Below are 26,610 nucleotides of genomic sequence, written 5' to 3'. Positions count from 1 at the left end.
GCCTGTGGCACTAACAAGTCTCACAAAGTCTTGATGCAGCGGGGCACAAAGAATAAGGGCTTACCTCGGGATGCAACTCGGGGAAGATCCATCTATTTCCCATGTGGCGAACAGGTTCATAGGAACGGGTCTGTTGAGACCTCCTCCACCAAGATTCATCCGGCCACTTCGCTCCGCCATGGTTCGTTATGAGGCTGGCTAAACGTCCACACGAGCAGAGGCGGTACAAAAAAAAACAAAAAAATGATAGCTATATGAATAAAATATGTCTTTGTTTTAATGTGCGTTATTAGCAAGTTTAATGAATTATTCATGCGGTTAAGTTGGTACAACGGGGGGAGTCGACGCAGAGGTTTGTTCCATACGAACTGCTCCTCCTGTCTCCTCGCTTGTTTCCATGGAGGACTCGTGTGCACTGCTCGCTAAGACCTGCAGTACCATGCCCACACTGCCACCCCCAGGAAATAACGTCATTGCTGGCAATGCCATGGACACATTCTCGTTCAGTTTGGGTACAAGCTGGCTCAGTTGCATGTATACAATGTCCTTGCACTGCGCGCTCTGTCCAACCTACATGCAAAACATATGTCAAGAGAATGTATAATTTAATGTGCAGAGCCTTCAGAAAGTATTCACACCCATTGACTTTTTCCACATTTTGTTGTGTTGAGATTCTTTTTTTTTTTTTTTATCACCCATCTACACACAATACCCCATACTGTCAAAGTGGGATTATATTGTTCAACATTTTTGCAGAAAATGTCAAGTTTAAATGTCTTGAGTCAATAGGTGTTCAACCCCTTTATTATGGTAAGCCTAAATAAGTTCAGGAGTAAAAAAGGTACTTGACAAGTCACATAAGTTGCATGGACTCACTCTGCGTGCAATAAATAGTGTTTAACATGATTTTTGAATGACTACCTCATCTCTGTAACCCCACACATACAATTATCTGTAAGGTCCCTCAGTCGAGCAGTGAATTTCAAACACAGATTCAACCACAAAGACCAGGGAGGTTTTCCAATGCCTTGCTGAGGGAGGGCACCTATTGGTAGATAGGTATAAAAAACAAACATTCATTGAATATGGTGAAGTTACTCATAATTTGGATGGTGTTCTCAACCCTGCACCTTAGAGGCTGCTGCCCTATGTACATAGACATGGAACACTGGTCACTTTAATAATGTTTACATACTGCTTTACTAATTTCATATGTATACATTGTATTCTAGTTAATGCCACTTCCGACATTGCTTGTCCTAATATTTATTTCTTAATTCCATTATTTTACTTTGAGATGTGTGTATTGTTGTGAATTGTTAAGATACTACTGCACTGTTGGAACTAGGAACAAGAATTTAGCTACACACGCATTAACATTTGCTAAATATATATATATATTTTAATATTTCGATATTTTAACATTTGTTAAATATATATATATATATATATATTTAGCAAATGTTAATGCGTGTGTAGCTAAATTCTTGTGTTCCTAGTTCCAACAGTGCATATACATATATATGTGTGTGACCAATAACATTTTGATTAGCTTGTAATTGTAAAGGACTGGGGAGTTTTTCAGAGGGAAAAAATAAACAGACGAGCTAAACTCAGGAAAAATCCTAGACGAAAATCTGGTTCAGTCTGCTTTCCACCAGACGCTGGGAGATAAATTCACCTTTCAGCAGGACAATAACCTAAAACACAAGGCCAAATCTACACTGGAGTTGCTTACCAAGAAGACAATGAATGTTCCTGAGTAGCCTAGTTACAGTTTCGACTTAAATCTACTTGAAAATCTATGTCAAGACCTGAAAATGGTTGTCAAGCAATGATCAACAACCAAATCGGACAGAGCTTGAAGAACTTTGAAAATAATGGGCAAACGTTGCACAATCCAGGTGTGCAAAGCTCTTAAGAGATTTACCCAGGAAGACTCACAGCTGTAATCGTTGCCAAAGGTGATTCTAACAAGTATTCACACCCCTGAGTCAATACATATGTAAATGAGATCTCTATTTCAATACATTTGCAAAGATTTCTAAAACATGTTTTCACTTCATCATTATGGGGCATTGTGTGTAAATGGATGAAATATTCTACGGAACCATTTTGAATTCAGGCTGTAACAGAATGTGGAATAAGTCAAGGGGTATGAATACTTTCTGAAGGCGCTGTACTTAGGCTTGTCATGACAAAGAGGTTGAATACTTATTGACTCAAGACATTTGTTTTTTTTATTTTGTTAAGATTTCTAAAAACATAATTCCACTTTGACATTATGGGGTATTGTGTGTTTAGGTAAGTGACACAAAATGGCAATTTAATGTTTTTTTATTTAAGCTGCAACACCACAAAATGTGGAAAAAGTCAAGGGGTGTGAATACTTTCTGAAGGCACTGTACTGAAGTAGAAAAAGTACAGGTAATTGCTCAAATAAAGATAGGTATCAAAACTATAAATATTTCCAAATTCCTTAACTTAAGCGAACCAGACGGCACGTTACATTTACAGATCGACTGGGGCACACTCAGACATAACTTACAAATGAAGCATTTGTGTTTAAGGAATCCACCATATCAGAGGCAGTAGGGATGACCAGGGATGTTCCCTTGATAAGTGTGTGAATTGGAACCATGGTCTGTGTCCTGCTAAGCATTCAAAATGTAACGAGTAGTTTTGGGTGTCAGGGAAAATGTATGGAGTAAAAAGTACATATTTTCTTTAGGAAGTGAAGTAAAAGTAGTTAAATATAAATAGTAAAGTAGATACCTCCACAAAACGACTTAAGTAGTATTTAAAATATTTTTACACCAATGGTCAGAGAGGTGACCGAGAACCAATTGACCACTCTGACAGAACTATAGAGTTCCTTGACTGAGATGGGAGATCCTGCCAGAAGGACAACAGTCTCCAAAGCGTTTCACCAATCTGGGCTTTATGGGAGTGGCCAGGCTGAACCCACTCCTGAGAAAAATGTACGACAGCACACCTGGAATTTACAAAAAGGCATGTGCAAGACTAAGGGCACAAGTCAAAAGATTCTAGTTTGATACAAAAAAAGTTGTCCTCTTTGGCCTGAATGCAAAGTGCTATGTCTGGAGAAAAACTGTCTGGTTTACCCCATCCCTACCGTGAAGCATAGTGGTGACAACATCATACTATGGAGATGCTTTTCAGCAGCAGGGACTGGGAAGGATAGAGGGAACAATGAATGGAGACAAATACAGGCAAATCATTGATGAGAACCTGCTTCAGAGCACAAATGACCTTAGACTGGGGGGCGAAGACGTACATTCCAACAAGACAATGAGCCCAAGCACACAGCCAACGCAATGGTGGAATGGCTTCAGAACAAGAATGTGAAAGTCCTTGACTGGCCCAGCCAAAGCCCTGACTTGTATCTCATTTAAAGTACGTGGAAAGACTTTAAGATTGCTGTTCACCACCACTCCCCACGAAATGATATAAAATCCCCAAAGCCAGATGTGCAAAGCTGATACAGAAATACTCAAGACGACTCAGATGTAATCGTCGATAAAGATGCTTCTACAAAGTACTGACCCAGGGGCGCTACATTTTTGGGAAATGAGATCTGCATTTCATTTTCAATAAGTGCAAAAAACAAAAAAGTGAAATAGGTTTTCACTTTGTCAATATGGAATACTGTTTATATACTTACATGCAGACAAAATGAGGGCAAACCTAACAATGTAAATAATTTACATTGTTACGTTACGGACAATTTTGGGGGCGGGGGGCGACAGCTGTCCGACCCATTATCACTTCAGATCAATCAACATGCGGTAATCACTGAACATCTGTCTACACTTACTTCAATTATGCCACCTGGTGGTATGAAACTCTGGTGCACTTGGCTATATAGTAAAATACTAGCAGTGGGGATTAAGTGTTCGAAAACTACACACCGACTGACAGCTGAGCCTGGTGGTCCCAGATCCGTTTCAGCTATTGTAAAAGGACTTCACACCGCTTGCTTAGCCGGGCTCCCAGGGCGGCGAATGCGGTCGAAGGCACTGCATCTCAGTGATAAGGCCGTCACTACAGTCCTGGTTCAAATCCAGGCTGTATCACACCCGGCCGTCATTGGGAGTCCCACAGGGCAGCGCAAAATTGGCCCAACGTCATCCGGGTTTAGCCATCATTGTAAAGAATTGGTTCTTAAAATGGACTTGTCAAGTTAAAGGGAAACCTTTATTATTTTGTGTTAACAGGTAGCGATTCCTCCAGTCTGCTCACAGAGGATCCAACACAGGACATCTGCTAGCACATGACCGCCCTGCCTTCACATGACCGTCTTCACTTGCACCACGTCAAAAGCTAGCTAAAATCGGCAGCAGAAGTGGGGACATTTCAGGCTGAGGATCACATCCCCCATGTGATCTATAAAGATCACATTTTATCCCTTTTTTTTGGGAACCATTTCCTTTAAAAAAAATTGCAAAGATTGTTTTATTTGTAGCAAATCCGTATTTGACAGACATTTCCCTGTCTGCCACAACATGCAGACCACCCTGCTGTCCGTCTCATATCTGGTAAGACCACAAAATGTAGACGAGTAGAATCTAAAAAGAAAGCTGAAAAAAATAAACAAGGGACATCACATCTCCGGAGCCGCAGGTAAAAAGGGGAATTTTCTTTAGTTCAACCATTTTGAACAGAAAGAGTCAAATGACCACAATCTTCCAAATTTGCACGCGGGGCTCGCCCATCGAGTACACCGAAGATCAACAAAGCATGCACACTTAGAAATGATGGTTTAGACTATGCAATTGTAGTCTTATGTTTATAAAAAATAAAAAAATGAGGACAATCACTTAATTTGTGAAATGCTTATTCAGTATTTCTCAGTATCAGTCAATGTTAAAATGCAACAAAACCCAATAGAAGATGACTACACAACACCCATCTAAATCATTTTGGGTGCAGTTTAACTTAACTGTTAGAGTATGGATCCGAACACAAACAGGACAAAAAAAACATATTGTATTGATTAGACAAAGTTTGTCAAAGGGGGAAAAAAAGAGGTACATTCCATACAACTTATCAATTACAATGAGACTTACAAACCCGCAGGGACAACGACACAAATATTCAACAGGACTACGACCCAATCAAAAGCTCTCAAATCACACTGTACATTTCATTAAAAAAAAAAAAGTTGTGTTTTCAAAAGGAAACTTACTTATTCAGATCGCAATAAAGACTAAATTAGAAGTTGAATTGGGGGACGCAGGATCCAACCTCTAATCATAAAATAACCAGTCCAGGTCCAAGAGGAACTGAACCAACCAGGACTAAAGCTCAGATTTTAAAATTAGACTGTGGGAGAGAGGGCATTAGACCCAAGGCAAGGCTCCTCTTCATTACAACCCACTAGCAGGCAGGCAGGCTGGTTCCAGCACGACATCCCCTTCAGTCCATACATACCACTACACCAGTGGAGACTGGTGGTCACTTTTAAATCAGGAGGACAGACTCATTGGTACGGAATAAACAGAACGTTATCAGTGTTGTTCCATTCCAGCCATTCCAATGAGTCTCTACTCCCTCCACTGGACTATTCCTAAACAGCTCACTCAGAGCGGCTCAGTGCTGGCTCTCCACCGAGGGGGACCGAGAACGGGACGGCTTCCGGGCCGGGGCAGGAGAACGGGAACGTGGGGGAGGGGTGCGGGAACGTGCGGGAGGGGAGCGGGAACGTGCGGGAGGGGAGCGGGAACGAGAGCGTGCGGGAGGGGTACGGGAACGTGGTGCAGGGGAGCGGGATTTGGAACGGGAAGGGGAACGTGAAGTGGAGCGATGTGCAGCCCTGCCCCCTCCTCCTGAGGAAGGCTTCTTCTCCGGAGTACGGCTGGCGGAGCGGGGGCTCCTGGAGCGGTTACGGCTCCTGCTACGGCTGGGGGACTTGGAGCGGGGGGACCGGCTACGGCTACGGGACCGGGAGTAGCTGCGAGAGCCACGGGAACGACTCCTGCTGCGGCTGATGAAAGAGAAGAATTAAATTAATTACATTTAACCCCCCAACCACTAATGTAGTCAGCTCCCTAAAAGAAGTCAGTTGCATTCCAGTCCTTTATACTCCAATCTCAAGTCCCTTAGTAGTGCTCAACACTGCAGGCCAATCTTTGAAGCTACATTTCTGTAGCTAGCTAGACTGCCCCTAAACATCAAGACAGGGTTGGTTCACAACTATAGCTGCAAACTGAAAAATCACAATCTTGTATTTATCCAACTTCACTACAGATTGGAAGAGGGATGCTTACCGGCTCTTGCGATCCTCAGACAGCTTCAGCTTTCGTCCATTCAAGTCTGTACCGTCAAGCTTATCAAGGGCGTTCTTCATATCACTGTGTGACGCAAACTCCACCACCCTGTCGAGACAAGTCACATGTAAGTTGGCAGCTCATTTCATAACAGCAACAGGGCGCACCACATTCGTTTGTTTTTATTAAAAACGGGAAAACAAGAGGATAGTCGTCCCTCATTTCAGTCCTTCCATTTTGTGCGAAATGGGACAGAAACCTCACCCTTCATTCTTGTTGGTTCGGTGGGCATCCACAAAGGTGACCTCTCCAACTTTCCTCATCAGGTCTTTCAGGTCCTGTGGTGAAGCATACGTGAGTCAGTGACAGACCAATACACAAATGTAGCTGAGAAAACTCTGAACCTGTAAAGCAACATGACTGTAAACCTCCAACCCCCCCCGTATTACTGACCTCATCAAAACACAGTAAAAATGTGATGTTCTGGCACTTTCTCACGAGGGGCGTTTAAATAAGTGACGAGCCATAGCATCACAGCTAACCATTTCACTCAAAGGACAAACCTGATGCTACTTAGTACCCTGGGATTGGATTTCAGGTTCGTCAGTCAAATTGGATTCATGTGACAAATAGTAACATGGTGAGAAGCGACAAATCCTTTGAGATGTAGTGTCTTGGATATGTTGTCGGTTAGTGGCAACTATAATGGTTTTAGGGGGCATCGCTAAACTAAAATGAAGTCTATGGAGGTTAGAAGTATTTTCATTTCATCATGACCCATTTTGATCAAGGGGTTCTTTCAGTAACCTATTAATTGGTCTAGTATTAATTTTCCATAAGAGCTTATATAAAAAGTTTTCCCAGTTAAGACTAAGGTATAGGATTCTACTTTCCTGTTCCTCCCAACCCTTAAACCCAATCACATGAGTTATATGTTACTTACCGTTCCATACCCAGGGAGACATTAGCAAAGAGCCACGTGTCCAAATAGCGGACCAATTGGAACCAATGCAGTCACAGTGTTAAGCCCTTGAGAAACGACCTCCCTCAGCCTTGACAGACCCGGACTCCGGCCAGCCTCCACAAGTAAAGGACCACCAGAGATCAAGTAGGGGAAGGAACGAAGTAAGAGGGTGTGCAGTGTGCCCAACTGTCAACACCCCCAGCTCCATCAGCAACAGATATAAGAACCAAACGGGAGAGTGTAGGGAACGTGGAGTGGGTTACAGGCTGGCTGCAGTCGAGAGGGGAGGGGGGGTTTCCCCACCAGACCAGACCACAGAACCTCCAGACTGGGGCTACGAGGGACCATCCTAACGCTATCCTGCGCTAGAGCCCTTTCACCCGCTACGGGGCCCAGCCAAGATTTAGACCAGCTGCAACTGCGTGTAAGGAGAGGCACCAAATGGACACTATTGAAAACACAACCAGCAGGGGGCGCTATGCACATAACACCTCCAAGGAGGTTGTGCACGCAACTCCATTATAAACTAACAACCAGAATAAGCTGTTAAAATAAAAACTAAGATGTAATTGGTTAGATTTAACTACTGGTTTAAGTGCTTTTTTTGAAAGACACAGTAAAAACTAAGTCAAGATATAAAACAATGAATTCCTGGATCCAAAAGGGGCCTTGCCGTTCTATTTGCCGTAATGGACTTGAGCATATAGCCGTGTCCTTTGGTTATAAATAAAACATGTTTTCAATAAGAATGCAGCTTATAAGAAAACAAGGCAGTATCAGAGTAAGTACAGGGTAATGGTCTGAACCAGATGGGTTTAACCTCTCACCTGCCAACTGATGCGTGACGACAGGTTCTCCACGATGATTCTGTGTTCAGTGCGCACCGGAGGACCATACCTACTGCATGGGAGGAAGGCAGAGCAAAGTTATAAACACGAGGGGGTGAAAAGAAATGACCTGTTACTATTAGGGCTGAAATGTTTAATGCACGTGAGAGCTTGACATTAAATGAAGCCACAGGTCAATAGATATAATACATGAATGTACAGCATAGGATCAAGACAGAGGGATGTCACAACATTCTAACTACTACAGGAAGTTGAATCACACTGGGGAAATGACTTCTACAAATGTTCACATTCAAATCAAGCGCGATAAGTCTAAATATTCAGTCGGTATATATATGCTACTTTTCAACACATGGAGCCACCAGGAATGTAACGTCTCCTAGCTACGAGGGGAACTAATCACACTGACTAAAGTCCATTCGCGAGAAGGTTAAAATGAAGTGGTGTAGTTTGTATACCTGGAGCCACCACCCCCTCCACCACGGCGATCACCAGACCCCTGGCGGTAGCTGCTGAAACGAGGTGAGAAACGTCCTCCTCCTCCTCCCATCCCAGGTCCACCACCCCTCCCTCTTCTGGAGCGGGCATGCTCTATAGTCACCCTGTAAACAGACCAGACACTTAACAGGGCTGCAGAAATGACTAAAAGACTTATTCTTTCATCCTACGTAACGTATTATGTGATTAATGTCTCTGAACAGGGGGGGGGGGCATCATTACAGTTGTTAGTAGGTCCAGAATTCTAAATAATGGGTTGGATCCGATTGTCTCTGGTGCGTCATTTTAAACGGACTTGTCCAGAAGTGCCGTCCTGATCCGAACGTGACATGGTGCAGTAGCCAGAGTAACTAATTTACGCCGCTACTCTTGCGTTTTATGAGGCGCGTGTAGCTTGTTGTTGGCTAATCCTTAGTCAAAGCAGTAAAAGGCTAGCGTGTAGCTTGTTGGCTAATCATTAGACAAAGCAGTAAAAGGCTAGCGTGTAGCTTGTTGGCTAATCCTTAGTCAAAGCAGTAAAAGGCTAGCGTGTAGCTTGTTGGCTAATCCTTAGTCAAAGCAGTAAAAGGCTAGCGTGTAGCTTGTTGGCTAATCATTAGACAAAGCAGTAAAAGGCTAGCGTGTAGCTTGTTGTTGACTAATCCTTAGTCAAAGCAGTAAAAGGCTAGCGTGTAGCTTGTTGGCTAATCCTTAGTCAAAGCAGTAAAAGGCTAGCGTGTAGCTTGTTGGCTAATCCTTAGTCAAAGCAGTAAAAGGCTAGCGTGTAGCTTGTTGGCTAATCCTTAGTCAAAGCAGTAAAAGGCTAGCGTGTAGCTTGTTGTTGACTAATCCTTAGACAAAGCAGTAAAAGGCTAGCGTGTAGCTTGTTGTTGACTAATCCTTAGACAAAGCAGTAAAAGGCTACAGACAGAGCCTTGCTCCGTGTGTCGCAAAAGTTTGGAGATAACTAATTGGCTACAACGACCAGCAGGTAGGCTGCTACTAAATATTCTGAATGGAATTGTTATTTGTAATTGAAGGAGTAGAAAGTGCATGCACTGCAGCCTCAGCCTATTTACTAGCTTCTCCCAGTTCAATGCTGTCAAGACAGATACTACGTAATCATATTTGATGATAAATTACCTAGCTATGGCAGCTATTAGTCTACTATAGTGCGAGTCGGCTTGGTTGGTTGCAGTCACTCGCTCCCTTCTCCCCGTGTCAGTAGCTCCTAGTACAGCCCCTCTTGTTATACCAGCGTAATCGCCCTCTCGACAGTTAGCAACTTAAAAAAATTGTCCGCAATAGGCTGAGAGAGGCTGGACTGAGGGCTTGTAGGCCTGTTGTAAGGCAGGTCCTCACCAGACATCACCGGCAACGTTGCCTGTGGACACAAACCCACCGTTGCTGAACCAGACAGGACTGGCAAAAGGTGCTCTTCTCTGATGAGTTGCAGTTTTGTCTCACCAGGGGCGATGGTCCGATTTGCGTATATCGTCAAAGGAATGAGCTTTACACCGAGGCCTGTACTCTGGAGCGGGATCGATTTGGAGGTGGAGGGTCCGTCATGGTCTGGGACGGTGTGTCACAGCATCATCGGACTGAGCTTGTTGTCATTGCAGGCAATCTCAACGCTGTGAGTTACAGGGAAGACATCCTCCTCCCTCATGTGGTACCCTTCCAGCAGGCTTATCCTGCACTCCAGCATAACAATGCCAACAGCCATACTGCTCATACTGTGCGTGATTTCCTGCAAGACATGAATGTCATTGTTCTGCCATGGCCATCGAAGAGCCCGGATCTCAATCCCACTCAATCCCATTGAGCACGTCTGGGACCTGTTGGATCGGAGGGTGTGGACTAGGGCCATTCCCCCCAGAAATGTCCGGGCACCTGCAAGTTCCTTGGTAGAAGAGTGGGGTAACATCTCACAGCAAGAACTGGCAAATCTGGTGCAGTCCATGAGGAGGAGATGCACTGCATTATATAATGTAAGTTAAGTAAAAAATACTTTAGTACTACATGAGTAGTTTTTTTTTTGAGTATCTGTACTTTTTATATTTTTGACAGCTTTTATTTCACTCCTACAGGAAATATGGTACTTTTTACTCCATTCATTTTCCCTGTCACCCAAAAGTACTCGTTACATTTTGAATGTTTAGCAGGACAGGAAAATGGTCCAAATCACACACGTATCAAGAGAACATCCCTGGTCGTCCCTACTGCCTCTGATCTGGAGGACTCACTAAACACACAAGCTTCGTTGGTAAATAAGTAAAAAGAAAGTGTCATATGGTTAGCATATGACATTTTAAATGATTTACACTTTTAATGCGCAAGTACATTTAAAACCAAATACTTGAAGACTTTTACTCAAATTAGTATTTTACTGGGTGACTTTCACAAGTCATTTTCTTTTACTCAAGTAATTGTGTAGTTCTTCCCAACACTGCCCATATGTATGAAATGTCAAAACATACAATTTCACAATTTATCTTTGATGAGACATTGCTCAATGTGTATCCATATCATTACCTTTCACTACAGAGTTCCTTGCCATTCAGCTCATAAACTGCATCGTCAGCGTCTCTGGGGTCGTCAAACTCCTGATTAAAGAGAAGGGTTAAACTAATCAACAAACAAAACATTCACAATAGGTGTTTGATCAAGACACGAGGCAAGGCCGACTTACCACAAAGCCGAATCCGTTCTTCAGATTTACTTCTCGGATCCTTCCATAACCTTTGAAGAATTTCTCCACGTCCCTCTCACGAGCATGAGGGCTCAAACGACCGATAAACACTCGACATCCACTCATAGTTATCTAGAACAACAAAAAGGTTGGCTAAGTGATTAAGTTATTCGATCATTAACAGTACATTTATCCCCAAACACGTAGGTTGCCGACAAGGCCCAGATCAGAGTGTGCCAACTAGCTAACGTTAGCCAAGAGTAATCAATACTGAAGTGCACTTAAGCCAAGTTTAAAAGCCTTTACGCTTGCTAATACTAGCCAGATAGCCAGCTAGTCTGGGTTCAGCAACGTAAACAGTTTCACATATACGCTAAACGAATAAACTACATCAGGTTTAATAGTAATTAAATCATTATCTTGATCATGTATATACGTTAGCAAGCTAACTAGTTAACGTTAGTCGCTAGCTATCCGGTCGCAGCTCGTTTTTCCACGAGTTCCCAGTTGTCTTGAACGCGGCATTATAACCCGAAGAAAAGCCCGCAATTATACGAAAATGTTCTGTGTTAGTGGTGCTATTCTTTGGGCGCTGAAATCAGTAGTTGGATTAAAAACGTCTTATGTTACATCGGAGATCCAGCCCACCCACAAAAAAAATAATCGCTGAGTTTAGTTGGCTACGTACGTTATTAGCTAGCTAACGTTACCATGTCGTGCAGTTGCCTTTTCGCTGCTATAGCTAGTTTAGCTGCATTACTTGCTTGGCACTCTGGACATAAAAATATGAATTATTAGATTATTAATTCGCCAACTATTTGTGCCAGTCTGCTGACGACATTACAATTATCGAAACTTAAACCTCACCCTTTCCGTTGTCTTCGTTACTTCTGGTAGTGTGCTTGCTTGGCTTATGTGTGTCAAAATGGCGACTCGGAGTGAGAGGACGAAGGGGAAACCGGATGTTCTTCAGCACCAAGGAGGTAGTGGGCGTGTTCCAGTCATCCAGACCTATCAAAACGTTCCACAAGACCCATGCCACAGATATAATAACAATGAGACAGATATTTCACTGGATGTATAAATCTGAAGCATCCGGTTGGTGTTTTCACTCATTACCACATTTTTTTGGTGGTGAGAGGAAGCCAAGTGGCCTCCAAGTGGGAGAAGATGAAAGCGAGATGGTTTATTGGCCAATATTCTGCTAATGTTCTCATCGATGAAACATTTGATCTCAATACATTGTTCAAAACTAGAATATGTTACGAACAGAGTGGACTAAGTTTTATAGACTTCACCCTTGGCCAAAGTTTACATAAATTGCGTTTAGGAGCGCAAGCGTGAATTGAGTTATTGCACAGGCGCACTTAAAATTGGGCGTTCCCTAACGGAAATATGCAAATCAATGCTAGAACGAGCCAATAGGCTCTCACTGGCTCGTGTTTAGCTCTGCCCACCTTCTTGCTTGTTCTGCCCACTATGAGTAATTTACTCCCAAAGGAAACGACAGGCAGTGGCCTATCTTGGGTTAGTTTGCTCCTGCACCCTAAACATCTCTTAAACCAAAATGTACTGAAAATGTACATACAACTAGCCAGATCTTTATGATACATTTCCCAACATCCTGCTGGCCATCTCATCTAACTGAAGTCAACATATGATTTTCCTCCCATTCAATGGTGTTCATTTCAGACGGTGTGGCCAAACTCAAGGACAGGACAACGTATTACTGCTATTCTTCTATCTTTACTCTATTACCATTCTCAACATTTGTGGCATCGTCTTACAATTCGGTAAAGCACATACATAATACAATAGAAAAGGTCTTCTCTGTAGAAAGTACCAAAAATGATTTCAATGTTGAGCATGGAATACTGACCTTAACAGAACCCATTTAAATGTCAAGATAAAACAAAATAATAATAACGTAGATGACACTACACATAAAAAATTTATAAAAATATAGATGATTTAAAAAATAAGTATATAAACAAATAAATATAGTTATTTTATTTTGCCCAGTTGTCATGGAGTTGATGGATAATAATGAGACACCTGTGTAACAAAGCACAGGTCATGTGATTTCCTTCCTGAGAGGGGGATGGGGTACAGAGGGATGGAGACAGACAGACAGACAGACAGACAGACAGACAGACAGACAGACAGACAGACAGACAGACAGACAGACAGACAGACAGACAGACAGACAGACAGACAGACAGACAGACAGACAGACAGACAGACAGACAGACAGACAGACAGACAGACAGACAGACAGACAGACAGACACAGACAGTAAACCAAGGAGGAGAAGAGAAAGAAAATGACAATATTGTTCTCCAGAAAGACTTATGTATGGAATGCAATGGACTGGACTTCAGAATAGATACTATTGACTCTACAAGAGCAGCTGTAATATAATGCAGGAACAGAACAGAAAAGGGGGGATAACATGTAGCCTAACGTCTGTCTCGTCTGGAAACTGCATTATTTATATTGTTTGATAGGATGGTAGTCAGTGTAATACTCTAGTCCAGGACTGGCTGACTGGTGGGACAACTGGCTGACTGGTGGGACAACTGGCTGACTGGTGGGACAACTGGCTGACTGGTGGGACAACTGGCTGACTGGAGGGACAACTGGCTGACTGGAGGGACAACTGGCTGACTGGAGGGACAACTGGCTGACTGGTGGGACAACTGGCTGACTGGTGGGACAACTGGCTGACTGGTAGGACAACTGACTGACTGACTGGTAGGACAACTGGCTGACTGGTAGGACAACTGGCTGACTGGTAGGACAACTGACTGGCCGGTAGGACAAATCAAATCAAACTGGCTGACCGGTAGGACAACACAATATTATAGTAGTAGGACAACTTCCTCCCCTTGTTTCAGGGATCACATGTGAATCCAACACATTCAGAAACATAGCCTCACCAATCAAAATACATCTCACAACAAAAACCCTTTTCCTTCACACAATGCCCTAACTGTAACACACACCCCTCCCTTGACGGGCCCCCAGACCCCTCACACACCTACTCAATCACTCTATGGGGAGGAGGGGTCAAGAAAAGAGGAAAACTGTGATGCAACAACTACGAGTTTCACTTTCACTGCTGAGATTTCTTATGTTGTTGCACTGACTGATCGGTTACAATGGCTGAGCTTTCTTGATCAGTTTTCTGTTTCATCTCCTGATGAAAGATTGAATGGTTCCCAGTGAAGAAGTGTGTAAATGCATGTTTCAGAGACATCTGCCAGTGTTAATCATCATATATGATGGTAGTAAATAGCTAATTATATGGGGGGGGGGGCAGACAATGTCTTGTTAAACAATACATGAGACCATGAAATAGACAAATAACACCCAAATATATAATACTAATATGATCAAATGTAATCATTGAAATCAATATGGTCCAAAACTAATTTCGATGTCTTCACTTTTGTCCAATCCTTTGCTCTTGGCACATCATTTTCAGTTAAGAATGACGTTGAACAGAAATGTGCTGGTTGAAATTCACACATGTAATTACTCCTTCTAAACAGAGCACATATCACTATATATATGGTTCATATCACTATATATAGTCCACTTCAACGTCCCCAAAAAATGGCCAGAATATTAACTCCACCCCCACACACACACACATAAACAAAACAAAACATATTTGAAGTTAAGACTGAAGGCCCAAGTAAGGAGGTTATTGAACAAGTACCTCTTGAAATGAGCAGCAAGTAACATCCTGCTAACGTCACAATACTAGTAGTCTCAGGCAGAGACATACTTAGGCGTCGTCCCAAATGGAACCCTATGCCCTGGATAGGGCACTTATTTTCACCAGAGCCATATGGGCCCTTGTCAACAACAAAAAAATAGTGTACTATATATAGGGAATAGGGTTCCATAGGGCTCTGGACTAAAATAGTGCACTATATATAGGGAATAGTGTTCCATAGGGCTCTGGACTAAAATAGTGCACTATATAGGGAATATGGTTCCATAGGGTTCTGGACTAAAATAGTGCACTATATAGGGAATAGGGTTCCATAGGGCTCTGGTCTAAAATAGTGCACTATATATAGGGAATAGGGTTCCATAGGGCTCTGGTCTAAAGTAGTGCACTATATAGGGAATAGGGTTCCATTTGGGACATCACTTTAGATGTATCTTTGTGGTGTCTGATATCCGTCTACTCTACAATAGAAGGAGCTCTGCAAGAAGGGAATCAGGGTGGTTCAGGGATGAAGGCTGAAAAAGGTTTAAAAGTTCATGGAAAAAGAGAAATACTACAAAGTAGCCCAGACCTACAGTACATCATGTAGCTGTGGTCAATCTAAAAGAGCCATACCATGCTCTGAGTTAGTTGGTAAACAAACCTATAACAAATCCCCCTTCAGAATAGATCTACCATATCTAAAAGGGAGAAAACCAGGGAAAGGATCCAAGGATCTGTAGGTTTTTGCAGGTCCCCTGGCCCCGGCGGGCTCTGTGAGCTAGTACTAGCAGGCTAACTAATCATCCGTCCCCACGTCTCTGTTCTCAGGGTACTACGAGGTCAGGTGGTTATTCCGTCAGGCCCACAGATATTACATCACTACATCCCCAGCAGAGGTGACCTGGTGACCTTCTGGTCCAGGGGTTCGGAGGTCAAAGGTCATTGAGAGAGTCCTTATTGGCTATTCTCTTCAGACCTACAGTTATTGGTTCAGACTCGTGTATGGCGACAGCTGTGTGAGGATCCGGTGCCCGCCCCGGCGGTCCCGGAGGCTGAGTTGGGGTCCTCGTCGCTGGACTCCCCGGCCTCCCGCTCCTCCTTGTGGAGGCCCATGCTGATGTGGCTCTGGAGGGCTGCTGGGGTCAGCCACTCCTTAGGGAGGCAGGTCTGAAGAAAGGGCACGCAGGAGCTGAAGTAAGCCAGGCGGTTCACCCAGCGAGGGATCTCACGCCCACACAACAGCTGGAATAGAACGAAACAAACATGTCGTCAGGAAAAGGACTGAATAATGTGGATACAGTATCGGATATGCAATTGGCAAATAAAAAAAACATACTCCGCAAAATATGTATTACTGTCAATAGGCAATGTTCCTTTTAAAAATGGTTGAATGGCTCTGTCAGATTGTTCACAATAAATGTCAATATAATGTATCATTCAAAATGTATAATCAAACAGTAATCCTCTCTAATGAAACGGTGATGAAACAGAAACTGACCTCAGACAGTGAGGATGAGAAATGATTGCAGTTCTTGTGCATTAGATGGTAGGAATTGCCCTTGAAATCCCTCCCCAGCTCCTCCATGATTTTATCCATATCCTCCACTGCAAAGTCTGTTGTGCCCAAAGCAATAGCCTCCCTGTGTTAGAAAAAAATGTTTTGTAATCATACTCACATCCTTACTAAAACTTGTGTTGGAACTATTGAAGTATTCCTGAAAAGAAGTGAAGATCCTCTGGATGGACACATTGTACATCTTGTTTACTGATGTTCTGTATCACGTCATTCTGTATCACGTCATTCTGTATCACGTCATATTCTGCATCACGTCATATTCTGCATCACGTCATTCTGCATCACGTCATTCTGCATCACGTCATCCTTGAGCTGTTCTTGTCTATTGATGTTCTGTATTACGTTTCATGTTTTGTGTGGACCTCAGGAAGAGTAGCTGCTGCTTTTGCATCAGCTAATGTGGATCCTAATAAACTACCCAAATGAAAGGTGGTAATTGGGTGCATATAATGTTATTCTATCCCTGTATAGAAACCAGCATCAGTCACTCCCATCCCAAACACCAACCATCACGATACAATTAATGAATACCAGGCCGCTGCTCAGTAGGCCATGTCCCAAATTGCCTTTTTGCGTTCCAAATTGCATGTCTGAGTCCCAAACTGCAATCTGCGTCCCAAATTGCATGTCTACGTCCCAAATTGCATGTCTGCGTCCCAAATTGCATGTCTGCGTCCCAAATTGCATGTCGGCGTCCCAAATGTAGTCTTATGGGCCTTGGTCAAAAAGGGAATAGGGTGCAATTTGAGATACAGTGTAATGTTGTCTTCACATCGCTACTGTAAACAAAGATAGTCTTTGATTTCCTGTTGCTGTCGTGAAACAGCGGCCATTGACCACTTCTTTATGTGATTAGGCACTTTGTGTACCAGTGTGTGTGTGTGTGTGTGTGTGTGTGTGTGTGTGTGGTCTGTTTTAATGTAAACTCACTTGAACTTGAAGGTCTCTCCTAATTCAGTGGCGTTTCCAGGATTGATTTCAAATATGCCACTGAAGGGATACGGGTGGCCCCCATATGCAAACTCTGTAGTAAAGAGGAGGAATAAGGAACACAATAGTAAATGTGCTGTCTTCATTGAGGCAGCTCACGATACGGGCATGAGAAAAATGATGGCTGTCGCCACCTTGCTTTCTAACAAAGGTACATGAACCATGTAGCAAGCTGAAGGTGAGACGATATCGTGTGGTGTGAGAATCTCTATGAAATAGAAGCTGTATTATAGAATCTCTATGGAATAGAAGCTGTGTTATAGAATCTCTATGGAATAGAAGCTGTGTTATAGAATATCTGGAATAGAAGCTGTGTTATAGAATATCTATGGAATAGAAGCTGTTTTATAGAATCTCTGGAATAGAAGCTGTGTTATAGAATACCTATGGAATAGAAGCTGTGTTATAGAATCTCTATGGAATAGAAGCTGTGTTATAGAATCTCTATGGAATAGAAGCTGTGTTATAGAATCTCTATGAAATAGAAGCTGTGTTATAGAATCTCTATGAAATAGAAGCTGTGTTATAGAATCTCTATGGACTAGAAGCTGTGTTACAGAATCTCTATGGAATAGAAGCTGTGGAGAGAAACATTCCACATTTCCTCTCCATTTTGCCAACAACACAATGAATAAGTAAGGGAATGAGAAAGTAGTGAAGGTCTTCCTCTGTACCTCGGCCATAGATCTCAATGCCTGAGTGGTAGACGCCAACACCCAGAGTGGAAGTGTACTCGTTGATCCAGTACTAGAACACGAGAGAGAGAGAGAGAGAGAGAGAGAGAGAGAGAGAGAGAGAGAGAGAGAGAGAGAGAGACAAGAGAGAGAGAACAAGAGAGAGAGAGAGAGAGAGAACGAGAGAGAGAGAGAAGAGAGAAACGAGAGAGAGAGAGAACGAGAGAGAGAGAGAACGAGAGAGAGAGAACGAGAGAGAGAGAGAACGAGAGAGAGAGAACGAGAGAGAGAGAGAGAACGAGAGAGAGAGAGAGAACGAGAGAGAGAGAGAGAACGAGAGAGAGAGAGAGAACGAGAGAGAGAGAGAGAGAGAGAGCGAGAACGAGAGAGAGAAAGGTTTAAAACAGTATCCTGGTAAGGTTGGAATGCTCTTTTATCAATTGATTCATTCTCCTAAGGATACAGAGTAGATGGTAGTACAACATATCTGGAGACTGTTTATGGTTTTGATCAGATCCAGACACCAGGGTTTAGTTTGTTAAGTGCATACAAACCTACATCTCCATTATGACATGGCTTCCCCTGAATGCAGGGTAAGTGGCTAGATGACGTGGCTTCCACTGAATGCAGGGTAAGTGGCTAGATGACGTGGCTTCCCCTGAATGCAGGGTAAGTGGCTAGATGACGTGGCTTCCACTGAATGCAGGGTAAGTGGCTAGATGACGTGGCTTCCCCTGAATGCAGGGTAAGTGGCTAGATGACGTGGCTTCCCCTGAATGCAGGGTAAGTGGCTAGATGACGTGGCTTCCCCTGAATGCAGGGTAAGTGGCTAGATGACGTGGCTTCCACTGAATGCAGGGTAAGTGGCTAGATGACGTGGCTTCCACTGAATGCAGGGTAAGTGGCTAGATGACGTGGCTTCCACTGAATGCAGGGTAAGTGGCTAGATGACGTGGCTTCCACTGAATGCAGGGTAAGTGGCTAGATGACGTGGCTTCCACTGAATGCAGGGTAAGTGGCTAGATGACGTGGCTTCCACTGAATGCAGGGTAAGTGGCTAGATGACGTGGCTTCCCCTGAATGCAGGGTAAGTGGCTAGATGACGTGGCTTCCCCTGAATGCAGGGTAAGTGGCTAGATGACGTGGCTTCCCCTGAATGCAGGGTAAGTGGCTAGATGACGTGGCTTCCCCTGAATGCAGGGTAAGTGACTAGATGACGTGGCTTCCACTGAATGCAGGGTAAGTGGCTAGATGACGTGGCTTCCACTGAATGCAGGGTAAGTGGCTAGATGACGTGGCTTCCCCTGAATGCAGGGTAAGTGGCTAGATGACGTGGCTTCCCCTGAATGCAGGGTAAGTGGCTAGATGACGTGGCTTCCCCTGAATGCAGGGTAAGTGGCTAGATGACGTGGCTTCCCCTGAATGCAGGGTAAGTGGCTAGATGACGTGGCTTCCCCTGAATGCAGGGTAAGTGGCTAGATGACGTGGCTTCCCCTGAATGCAGGGTAAGTGGCTAGATGACGTGGCTTCCCCTGAATGCAGGGTAAGTGGCTAGATGACGTGGCTTCCCCTGAATGCAGGGTAAGTGGCTGGTTGACATAAAAAAAAAAAAAAGATGTATCAAAGAAAAATCTAAGGTGTTTCCATGGCATTTTCAAGTCTACCGATCGTTTTATCACAAAAACGGTTGCATTAAATAGCGAATGTACCCACTCTGGTCTTGGCACATGCCCTCCAGCCAACACCTCACAGAGACAGTGAAATGTGTCCTCTAGCCAACAGCTCACAGAGACAGTGAAATGTGTCCTCTAGCCAACAGCTCACAGAGACAGTGAAATGTGTCCTCTAGCCAACAGCTCACAGAGACAGTGAAATGTGTCCTCTAGCCAACAGCTCAGAGACAGTGAAATGTGTCCTCTAGCCAACAGCTCACAGAGACGGTGAAATGTGTCCTCTAGCCAACAGCTCACAGAGACAGTGAAATGTGTCCTCTAGCCAACAGCTCAGAGACAGTGAAATGTGTCCTCTAGCCAACAGCTCACAGAGACAGTGAAATGTGTCCTCTAGCCAACACCTCACAGAGACAGTGAAATGTGTCCTCTAGCCAACAGCTCACAGAGACAGTGAAATGTGTCCTCTAGCCAACAGCTCACAGAGACAGTGAAATGTGTCCTCTAGCCAACAGCTCACAGAGACAGTGAAATGTGTCCTCTAGCCAACAGCTCAGAGACAGTGAAATGTGTCCTCTAGCCAACAGCTCACAGAGACAGTGAAATGTGTCCTCTAGCCAACAGCTCACAGAGACAGTGAAATGTGTCCTCTAGCCAACAGCTCACAGAGACAGTGAAATGTGTCCTCTAGCCAACAGCTCACAGAGACAGTGAAATGTGTCCTCTAGCCAACAGCTCACAGAGACAGTGGGCTACCTACATGATGAGACTATTATGGATAAGAGCAATTTTTATTAGTTGTCAAATGGCAGCCAAGCATCGACCATCATGTCACCAGAATAACACCCTGGATATTTATTAGAAAGCAGCTTCAAGCTCATCACCTTGTGAAGTTCACAACTCATTTCATCTGTAGCCTAATAAACTCGTCGTAGTTGGAAGACCACAGAACATACGATCAAGTCAACTGATTCCTAGTTCACTTCCATATAATGGTTATTATATCAATATTTGCAACGCATATCAAAATTCGCACAAACCACAAATTAATTCTTACAGACACAAAAAAAGATCCCACCATCTGTGGACATTTCCTGTATCCATAAGCCTCTGTCATGACTTTTTAGTGCGTCAGGTAATTAATCTGCATTTAAATGGTTGGATGGAAACCTGGTTACTGCAGAGATTACAGTAATTCAGTGTACAGTCATTCCAACTCAGTCCTGTTGTTCAGTGCACTAATCTGACTCTGATTCTTATTGTTGTTTCAACATGATCAACTATGGTCGCGTCCTGATTCTTTACCCTTCTTCCCAAGTGTGCACTTGGATTTAAAAATGGCTGAAGGGAGTCTTCAACCAATCAAATGTTTTTTTATGATGTTCGGTTTGATTCCCAAGGGGGACCAGTATGAAAAAAGTATGAAAATATATGGACTCACTACTGTAAGTCTCTCTGGATAAGAGAGTCTGTTAAATGACTCACTACTGTAAGTCTCTCTGGATAAGAGAGTCTGCTAAATGACTCACTACTGTAAGTCTCTCTGGATAAGAGAGTCTGCTAAATGACTCACTACTGTAAATCTCTCTGGATAAGAGAGTCTGCTAAATGACTCACTACTGTAAGTCTCTCTGGATAAGAGAGTCTGCTAAATGACTCACTACTGTAAGTCTCTCTGGATAAGAGCGTCTGCTAAATGACTCTCTACTGTAAGTCTCTCTGGATAAGAGCGTCTGCTAAATGACTCTCTACTGTAAGTCTCTCTGGATAAGAGAGTCTGTTAAATGACTCTCTACTGTAAGTCTCTCTGGATAAGAGAGTCTGTTAAATGACTCTCTACTGTAAGTCTCTCTGGATAAGAGCGTCTGCTAAATGACTCACTACTGTAAGTCTCTCTGGATAAGCTACTGTAAGTCTCTCGGGATAAGAGCGTCTGCTAAATGACTAAAATGTACATCATCTCCACCAATCCATTCTGGTTATACTTCACACAAAGGGAAGAAAATTGGGATGAAGCCTGTGACTCTCAATCTAAGCCATGATCACTCTTTCTGGTTGCCTGGCAACCCATCCACATCACCCAGCCAAACTGGTGTTTCTTCTCCACCATGAGTCTGGATTCACCATGAGTCTGGATTCAACATGAGTCTGGATTCAACATGAGTCTGGATTCAACATGAGTCTGGATTCAACATGAGTCTGGATTCACCATGAGTCTGGATTCAACATGAGTCTGGATTCAACATGAGTCTGGATTCATCATGAGTCTGGATTGAACATGAGTCTGGATTCACCATGAGTCTGGATTCACCATGAGTCTGGATTCACCATGAGTCTGGATTTGCCTCCCCCTACGATTTCTAGAATGCGAACACATTCTGACAGTTCTGAATGGTCTCAGAATCTGATAGGTTGGGACAGAGCCTACATGATGATGATATTAACTTTGATACTCTGATTGGTTAGAGACAATCCAATCACTGATTCATTTGTTTTGTACAACGCCCCTCATTTTGAAATCACACAAATGACTTCTAGGAGGGCAGTTTCAGACAATGTATGTAGCGATGGATAGAGCAGCGGAATTATATTCACGCTGAGTCGTCAGGCAAAGCTAATTGACAATCTTTCTGGGGTTGTGGCACGCGGCACTTGCATGACCTGTAGATCCCAGCCAATGACTTGGTCCTAGACAGGAAATGGGCTGGCTGATGGGCTAGTCAGTCTTTAGCCCAGTAGGACTAAATTAGGTGTTTTGTGTAAAATTATAATGAATTAGCTAATAATGGGTGCTTCTAGGGATTTTTTTTTGCTGGTGTGGGAGTCATAATGAGAACAACTGGGCCAGTGTGTTTGAAATGCCTAGGACGATTTCTGGTCCCAGCCCATCCCTCATCCCAGCAGAGCAGAGCTACAGTGGGGCGGCAGGTAGCCTACTGGTTAGAGCGTTGGACTAGTAACCTTAAGGTTGCAAGATTGAATCCCCGAACTGACAAGGTAAAAATCTGTCGTTCTGCCCCTGAACAAGGCAGTTAACCCACTGTTCCCCGGTAGGCCATCATTGAAAATAAGAATTTGTTCTTAACTGACTTGCCTAGTTAAATAAAGGTAAAATAATATATTTTTAAAAAACAGTGGGATTTAAATCAGGTGTTTGGGAAGCTGTCACTTTCAGACATCCTCATCTGTGACTGCTGGCCTGGAGATATCCGAAGGAAGGAGACGGGCCAACACTGCACCTGGTTGTTGTTGTACCAAGGGAGTGTGTGTGTGTGTGTGTGTGTGTGTGTGTGTGTGTGTGTGTGTGTGTATATATATATATAGTAGGTATGTTACATTGATTCCCATGCACAGAAAACTTCCAACACACAATCTTACCATATCATACACATTAAGGATAACAGGTTCATTGGCCATGGTTTAATCCTGAGATGGGATGGCAACGTCCTCCCACTCCGACGTTATAGTAGGACCGAGCACCGGGATGGAAGGGTGGATCGGATGTCTGTCATGTTCCAGCCTCAGTCAAACCCCCCCCCCCAAAAAAAAAAAATCGGTCCAAGAATTCTACCTGTTCCAAAGCCAAGGGTATCTCGATTGTAGATGTTTAAAAAAAAATGTACTGTATCAAATATCAAGGCAGAGAAACGTGAACTACGAATGTTTCTCTTTTTTGGTTTGTAAAGACCACAGACACGCACATAACCGTACTATATCCCGACCGGAGATAGCTAGCTACAGTAGCTAGCTCCAACTAGACAGTTACAGAACTGTTGAACACCGTCCATTTCTATTCCAAAGCAAGAAAAATAGGTCCTCTGGAAACCAAAATGATTGTTACCTTTAGTTTCACTTTGCTTGCCTCCGTTGTCACATAAACAGCGACCAAAATGCCTGTATATTGAGATGCTAAAACAACACAGCTGAGAGGATGAATCCGGAAATGTCAGCCGAGCCGCCTAAATCTCACTTTTCTCTGCAAGGCGGTCACTGAAGGATGTAAGGCAAAAAATAGATAATATATAAAAGCTAGCTGGCTATAGATTCACGTATTGTTTTACGGTTCACTTTTGGTTTGTCAGCTGTGCGGTGAAAGCTAGCGACAGCGTAGGTACAGACGGTATCAGTGGTGCATGATGTGGCCCTCATCGCACAGACAAATCGAGAGAGTCGTGCCGTAGGTAGTCAACTACCGTCCTCTGTCCGTTCGATGAGATATCCTCCCCACCCAATCGTATATCTCTCTCTCACCGCAACAACAAAAAGGGAAAAAAAACTGTGTTCTCCGGTGTCGTGAAAACTGCTCAAAAGAAAGTGGATGACATCATCCCGAACCGTGTGGTGCGTGCCTCACAGCTGGCGGAACGGCCCGGGGACGAGCCGGGTTCTCTGTGAATGGGAATGGGTGGATTCGATTATGCTGAGCGGTGCGAACCGGTCTATGGCCCGTGACGTGAACTGGCAAAAGTGGTGAGGGATGAGCGCCCTTCTCAAATAGAACAGTACTTTTATGTAACCTTTTATTTTACTAGGAAAGTCAGATATACGAAGAAATTCTTATTTACAATGACGGCCTACCCCAGCCAAATCCGGACAACGCTGGGCCAATTATGCGCCCACTCTACGGGACTCCCAATCACGGCCGGGTGTGATACAGCCTGGATTCGAACCAGGGACTGTAGTGACGCCTCTTGCATCTGCGCTGCTCGGTGATGTTGTCAACAAGGCAGCATGGTGCATCGTCCAGAAACATACATCTCTTTTCCAGAAAATAATATGTTAGAATTTTTTAACTAGTTTTCATTGGGAAGGCAAATAAAGCGTTTTTATCAGAAGCAACCACTTTTGCATGTGAAAATACAAAATCCTACTCATTACTTCACATGCTCCTACCTCACTTTTGTTTTGAGACATCTTCACCCCAGGCTTTGAAAGGGGTACCAAATTGCCATGTTGAAAACAACTGGGACCTCGGAAATCTCTTTAAAGTACTACTTTAGTCGTTTTTTGGGGTATCTGTACTTTACTTTACTATTTATATTTTTGCCAAAATTTACTTTTACTTCACTACATTCCTAAGGAAAATAATGTACTTTTTACTCCATACATTTTCCCTGACACCCAAAAGTACTTTTGGACAGTAAAATGGTCAAATTCACACACTTATCAAGAGAACATCCCTGGTCATCCCTACTGCCTCTGATCTGGTGGACTTTGTTTGTAAATTATGTCTGAGTTTAGGAGTGTGCCCCTGCTATCCTCAATTAAAAAAAATAGAAAATTGGGCCATCTGGTTTGCTTAATATAAGGAATTTGAAATTATTTATACATTTACTTTTGATACTTAAGTACATTTTTAGCAATTCCATTTACTTTTGATACTTAAGTATATATAAAACCAAATACTTTTACACTTTAACTCAAGTAGTATTTTACTGGGTGACTTTTACTTGAGTCATTTTCTATTAAGGTATCTTTACTTTTACTCAAGTATGACAATTGAGTACTTTTTCCACCACTGGGAGAAACAAAACAAGCTCCAACTGGTAAAAATCTATTTGAACGGTGAACCTACTCCAGAACTCTGTCTCTTTCCAGAGCTCAGACTTTCCGACCTGAAAATCACTGACGTCATGATTTGACCTCGTATTTTTTCCCCGAGTTCCCAGTTGTTTTTGAACACGGTATGACTCAACGCACAGGAGGTAGCCCGGGTTCCCAAAACGAATACAATCAATTTTCACCCGGTGCAAAACACGCTTACACGAGCACCCGAGACAGATTTATCGAACACCCCTCAATGAGTGAGGAGGATTTTTTTTTGGATTACATCATCGTGCTGCTGCTACTGGCTGCCTCCAAGCATCCTGCCCTCCACCCCCCAATCCCTCCACCACCAATTGACAATGGACTGCATACATGAGAGAGGGTAGGGGGCGTGTCGTTGTAGTTGTCAACAGAGCGTTTACCGAGAGATCTATGCTTTTATTTGTAACTTTGAACTTTATTATTATTATTTTTTTATCATCGTCATGAATTATCATAACCCTCATTAACATCATCGGCATTTTACAGAGCAAGCCATTTGGGGAATTTCCACTAGGAATCTTTATGGAGGACCCATGCATTAGGCTACTTCATAACACAAAAAAATATGTTCTGCTTGGAAGATATATAAGGAGACGAGGATAAACAAATATTTGCGAGAATAAAAAAGGGGCACATGCTGACCATAAAGGTTGATTTATTTAGGATTGTTTTATCCAGTGTGAAAACAAATCAAATCAAATGTATTTATATAGCCCTTCTTACATCAGCTGATATCTCAAAGTGCTGTACCGAAACCCAGCCTAAAACCCCAAACAGCAAGTAATGCAGGTGTAGAAGCACGGTGGCTAGGAAAAACTCCCTAGAAAGGCCAGAACCTAGGAAGAAACCTAGAGAGGAACCAGGCTATGAGGGGTGGCCAGTCCTCTTCTGGCTGTGCCGGGTGGAGATTATAACAGAACATGGCCAAGATGTTCAAATGTTCATAAATGACCAGCAGGGTCAAATAATAATAATCACAGTAGTTGTCGAGGGTGCAACAAGTCAGCACCTCAAGAGTAAATGTCAGTTGGCTTTTCATAGCCGATCATTGAGAGTATCTCTACCACTCCTGTTGTCTCTAGAGAGTTGAAAACAGCAGGTCTGGGACAGGTAGCA

At 43.3% G+C, this 26,610-nt stretch overlaps 3 protein-coding genes across 11 annotated transcripts in view; all 3 read right to left on the bottom strand.

Annotated features, from left to right (window-relative positions):
* LOC106611463 (phosphofurin acidic cluster sorting protein 2) overlaps positions 1–633 on the bottom strand; it is a 127,220-nt gene extending 126,587 nt beyond the window's left edge. For 6 of the 9 annotated variants that reach the window (XR_006771015.1, XR_006771016.1, XR_006771014.1 and 3 more), the window contains exon 1: positions 65–633. Coding sequence is in view for 3 of the 9 variants with exons in the window: in XM_014211678.2 (XP_014067153.1) it covers positions 65–180 (116 nt within the window). In the remaining 6 variants the exon portion in view is untranslated. The remainder of the gene's footprint in view (positions 1–64) is intronic. The other 3 variants (XM_014211678.2, XM_014211679.2, XM_014211677.2) reach the window with 2 other exon arrangements.
* Positions 634–4,199: 3,566 nt separating this feature from the next.
* Positions 4,200–12,282, bottom strand: LOC106611464 (serine/arginine-rich splicing factor 5). The gene is made up of 8 exons (XM_014211682.2): positions 12,139–12,282; positions 11,272–11,403; positions 11,115–11,185; positions 8,561–8,704; positions 8,082–8,154; positions 6,555–6,628; positions 6,291–6,398; positions 4,200–6,007 (listed from the first exon to the last, which is right to left on the bottom strand). The coding sequence occupies exons 2-8, from the start codon at positions 11,395–11,397 to the stop codon at positions 5,614–5,616; spliced, it is 990 nt and encodes a 329-aa protein (XP_014067157.2). The 5' UTR covers positions 11,398–11,403; positions 12,139–12,282; the 3' UTR covers positions 4,200–5,613.
* A 715-nt stretch (positions 12,283–12,997) lies between these two features.
* LOC106611462 (deubiquitinase DESI2) lies at positions 12,998–24,305 on the bottom strand. The gene is made up of 5 exons (XM_014211676.2): positions 23,284–24,305; positions 18,236–18,308; positions 17,502–17,595; positions 16,494–16,635; positions 12,998–16,237 (listed from the first exon to the last, which is right to left on the bottom strand). The coding sequence occupies exons 1-5, from the start codon at positions 23,320–23,322 to the stop codon at positions 15,986–15,988; spliced, it is 600 nt and encodes a 199-aa protein (XP_014067151.1). The 5' UTR covers positions 23,323–24,305; the 3' UTR covers positions 12,998–15,985.
* Between the last annotated feature and the right edge of the window lie 2,305 nt (positions 24,306–26,610).

This window comes from Salmo salar, chromosome ssa09, assembly GCF_905237065.1.
Source record: "Salmo salar chromosome ssa09, Ssal_v3.1, whole genome shotgun sequence".
Lineage (NCBI taxonomy): Eukaryota > Metazoa > Chordata > Actinopteri > Salmoniformes > Salmonidae > Salmo > Salmo salar.
This window is presented reverse-complemented; position numbering and strand designations above follow the sequence as displayed.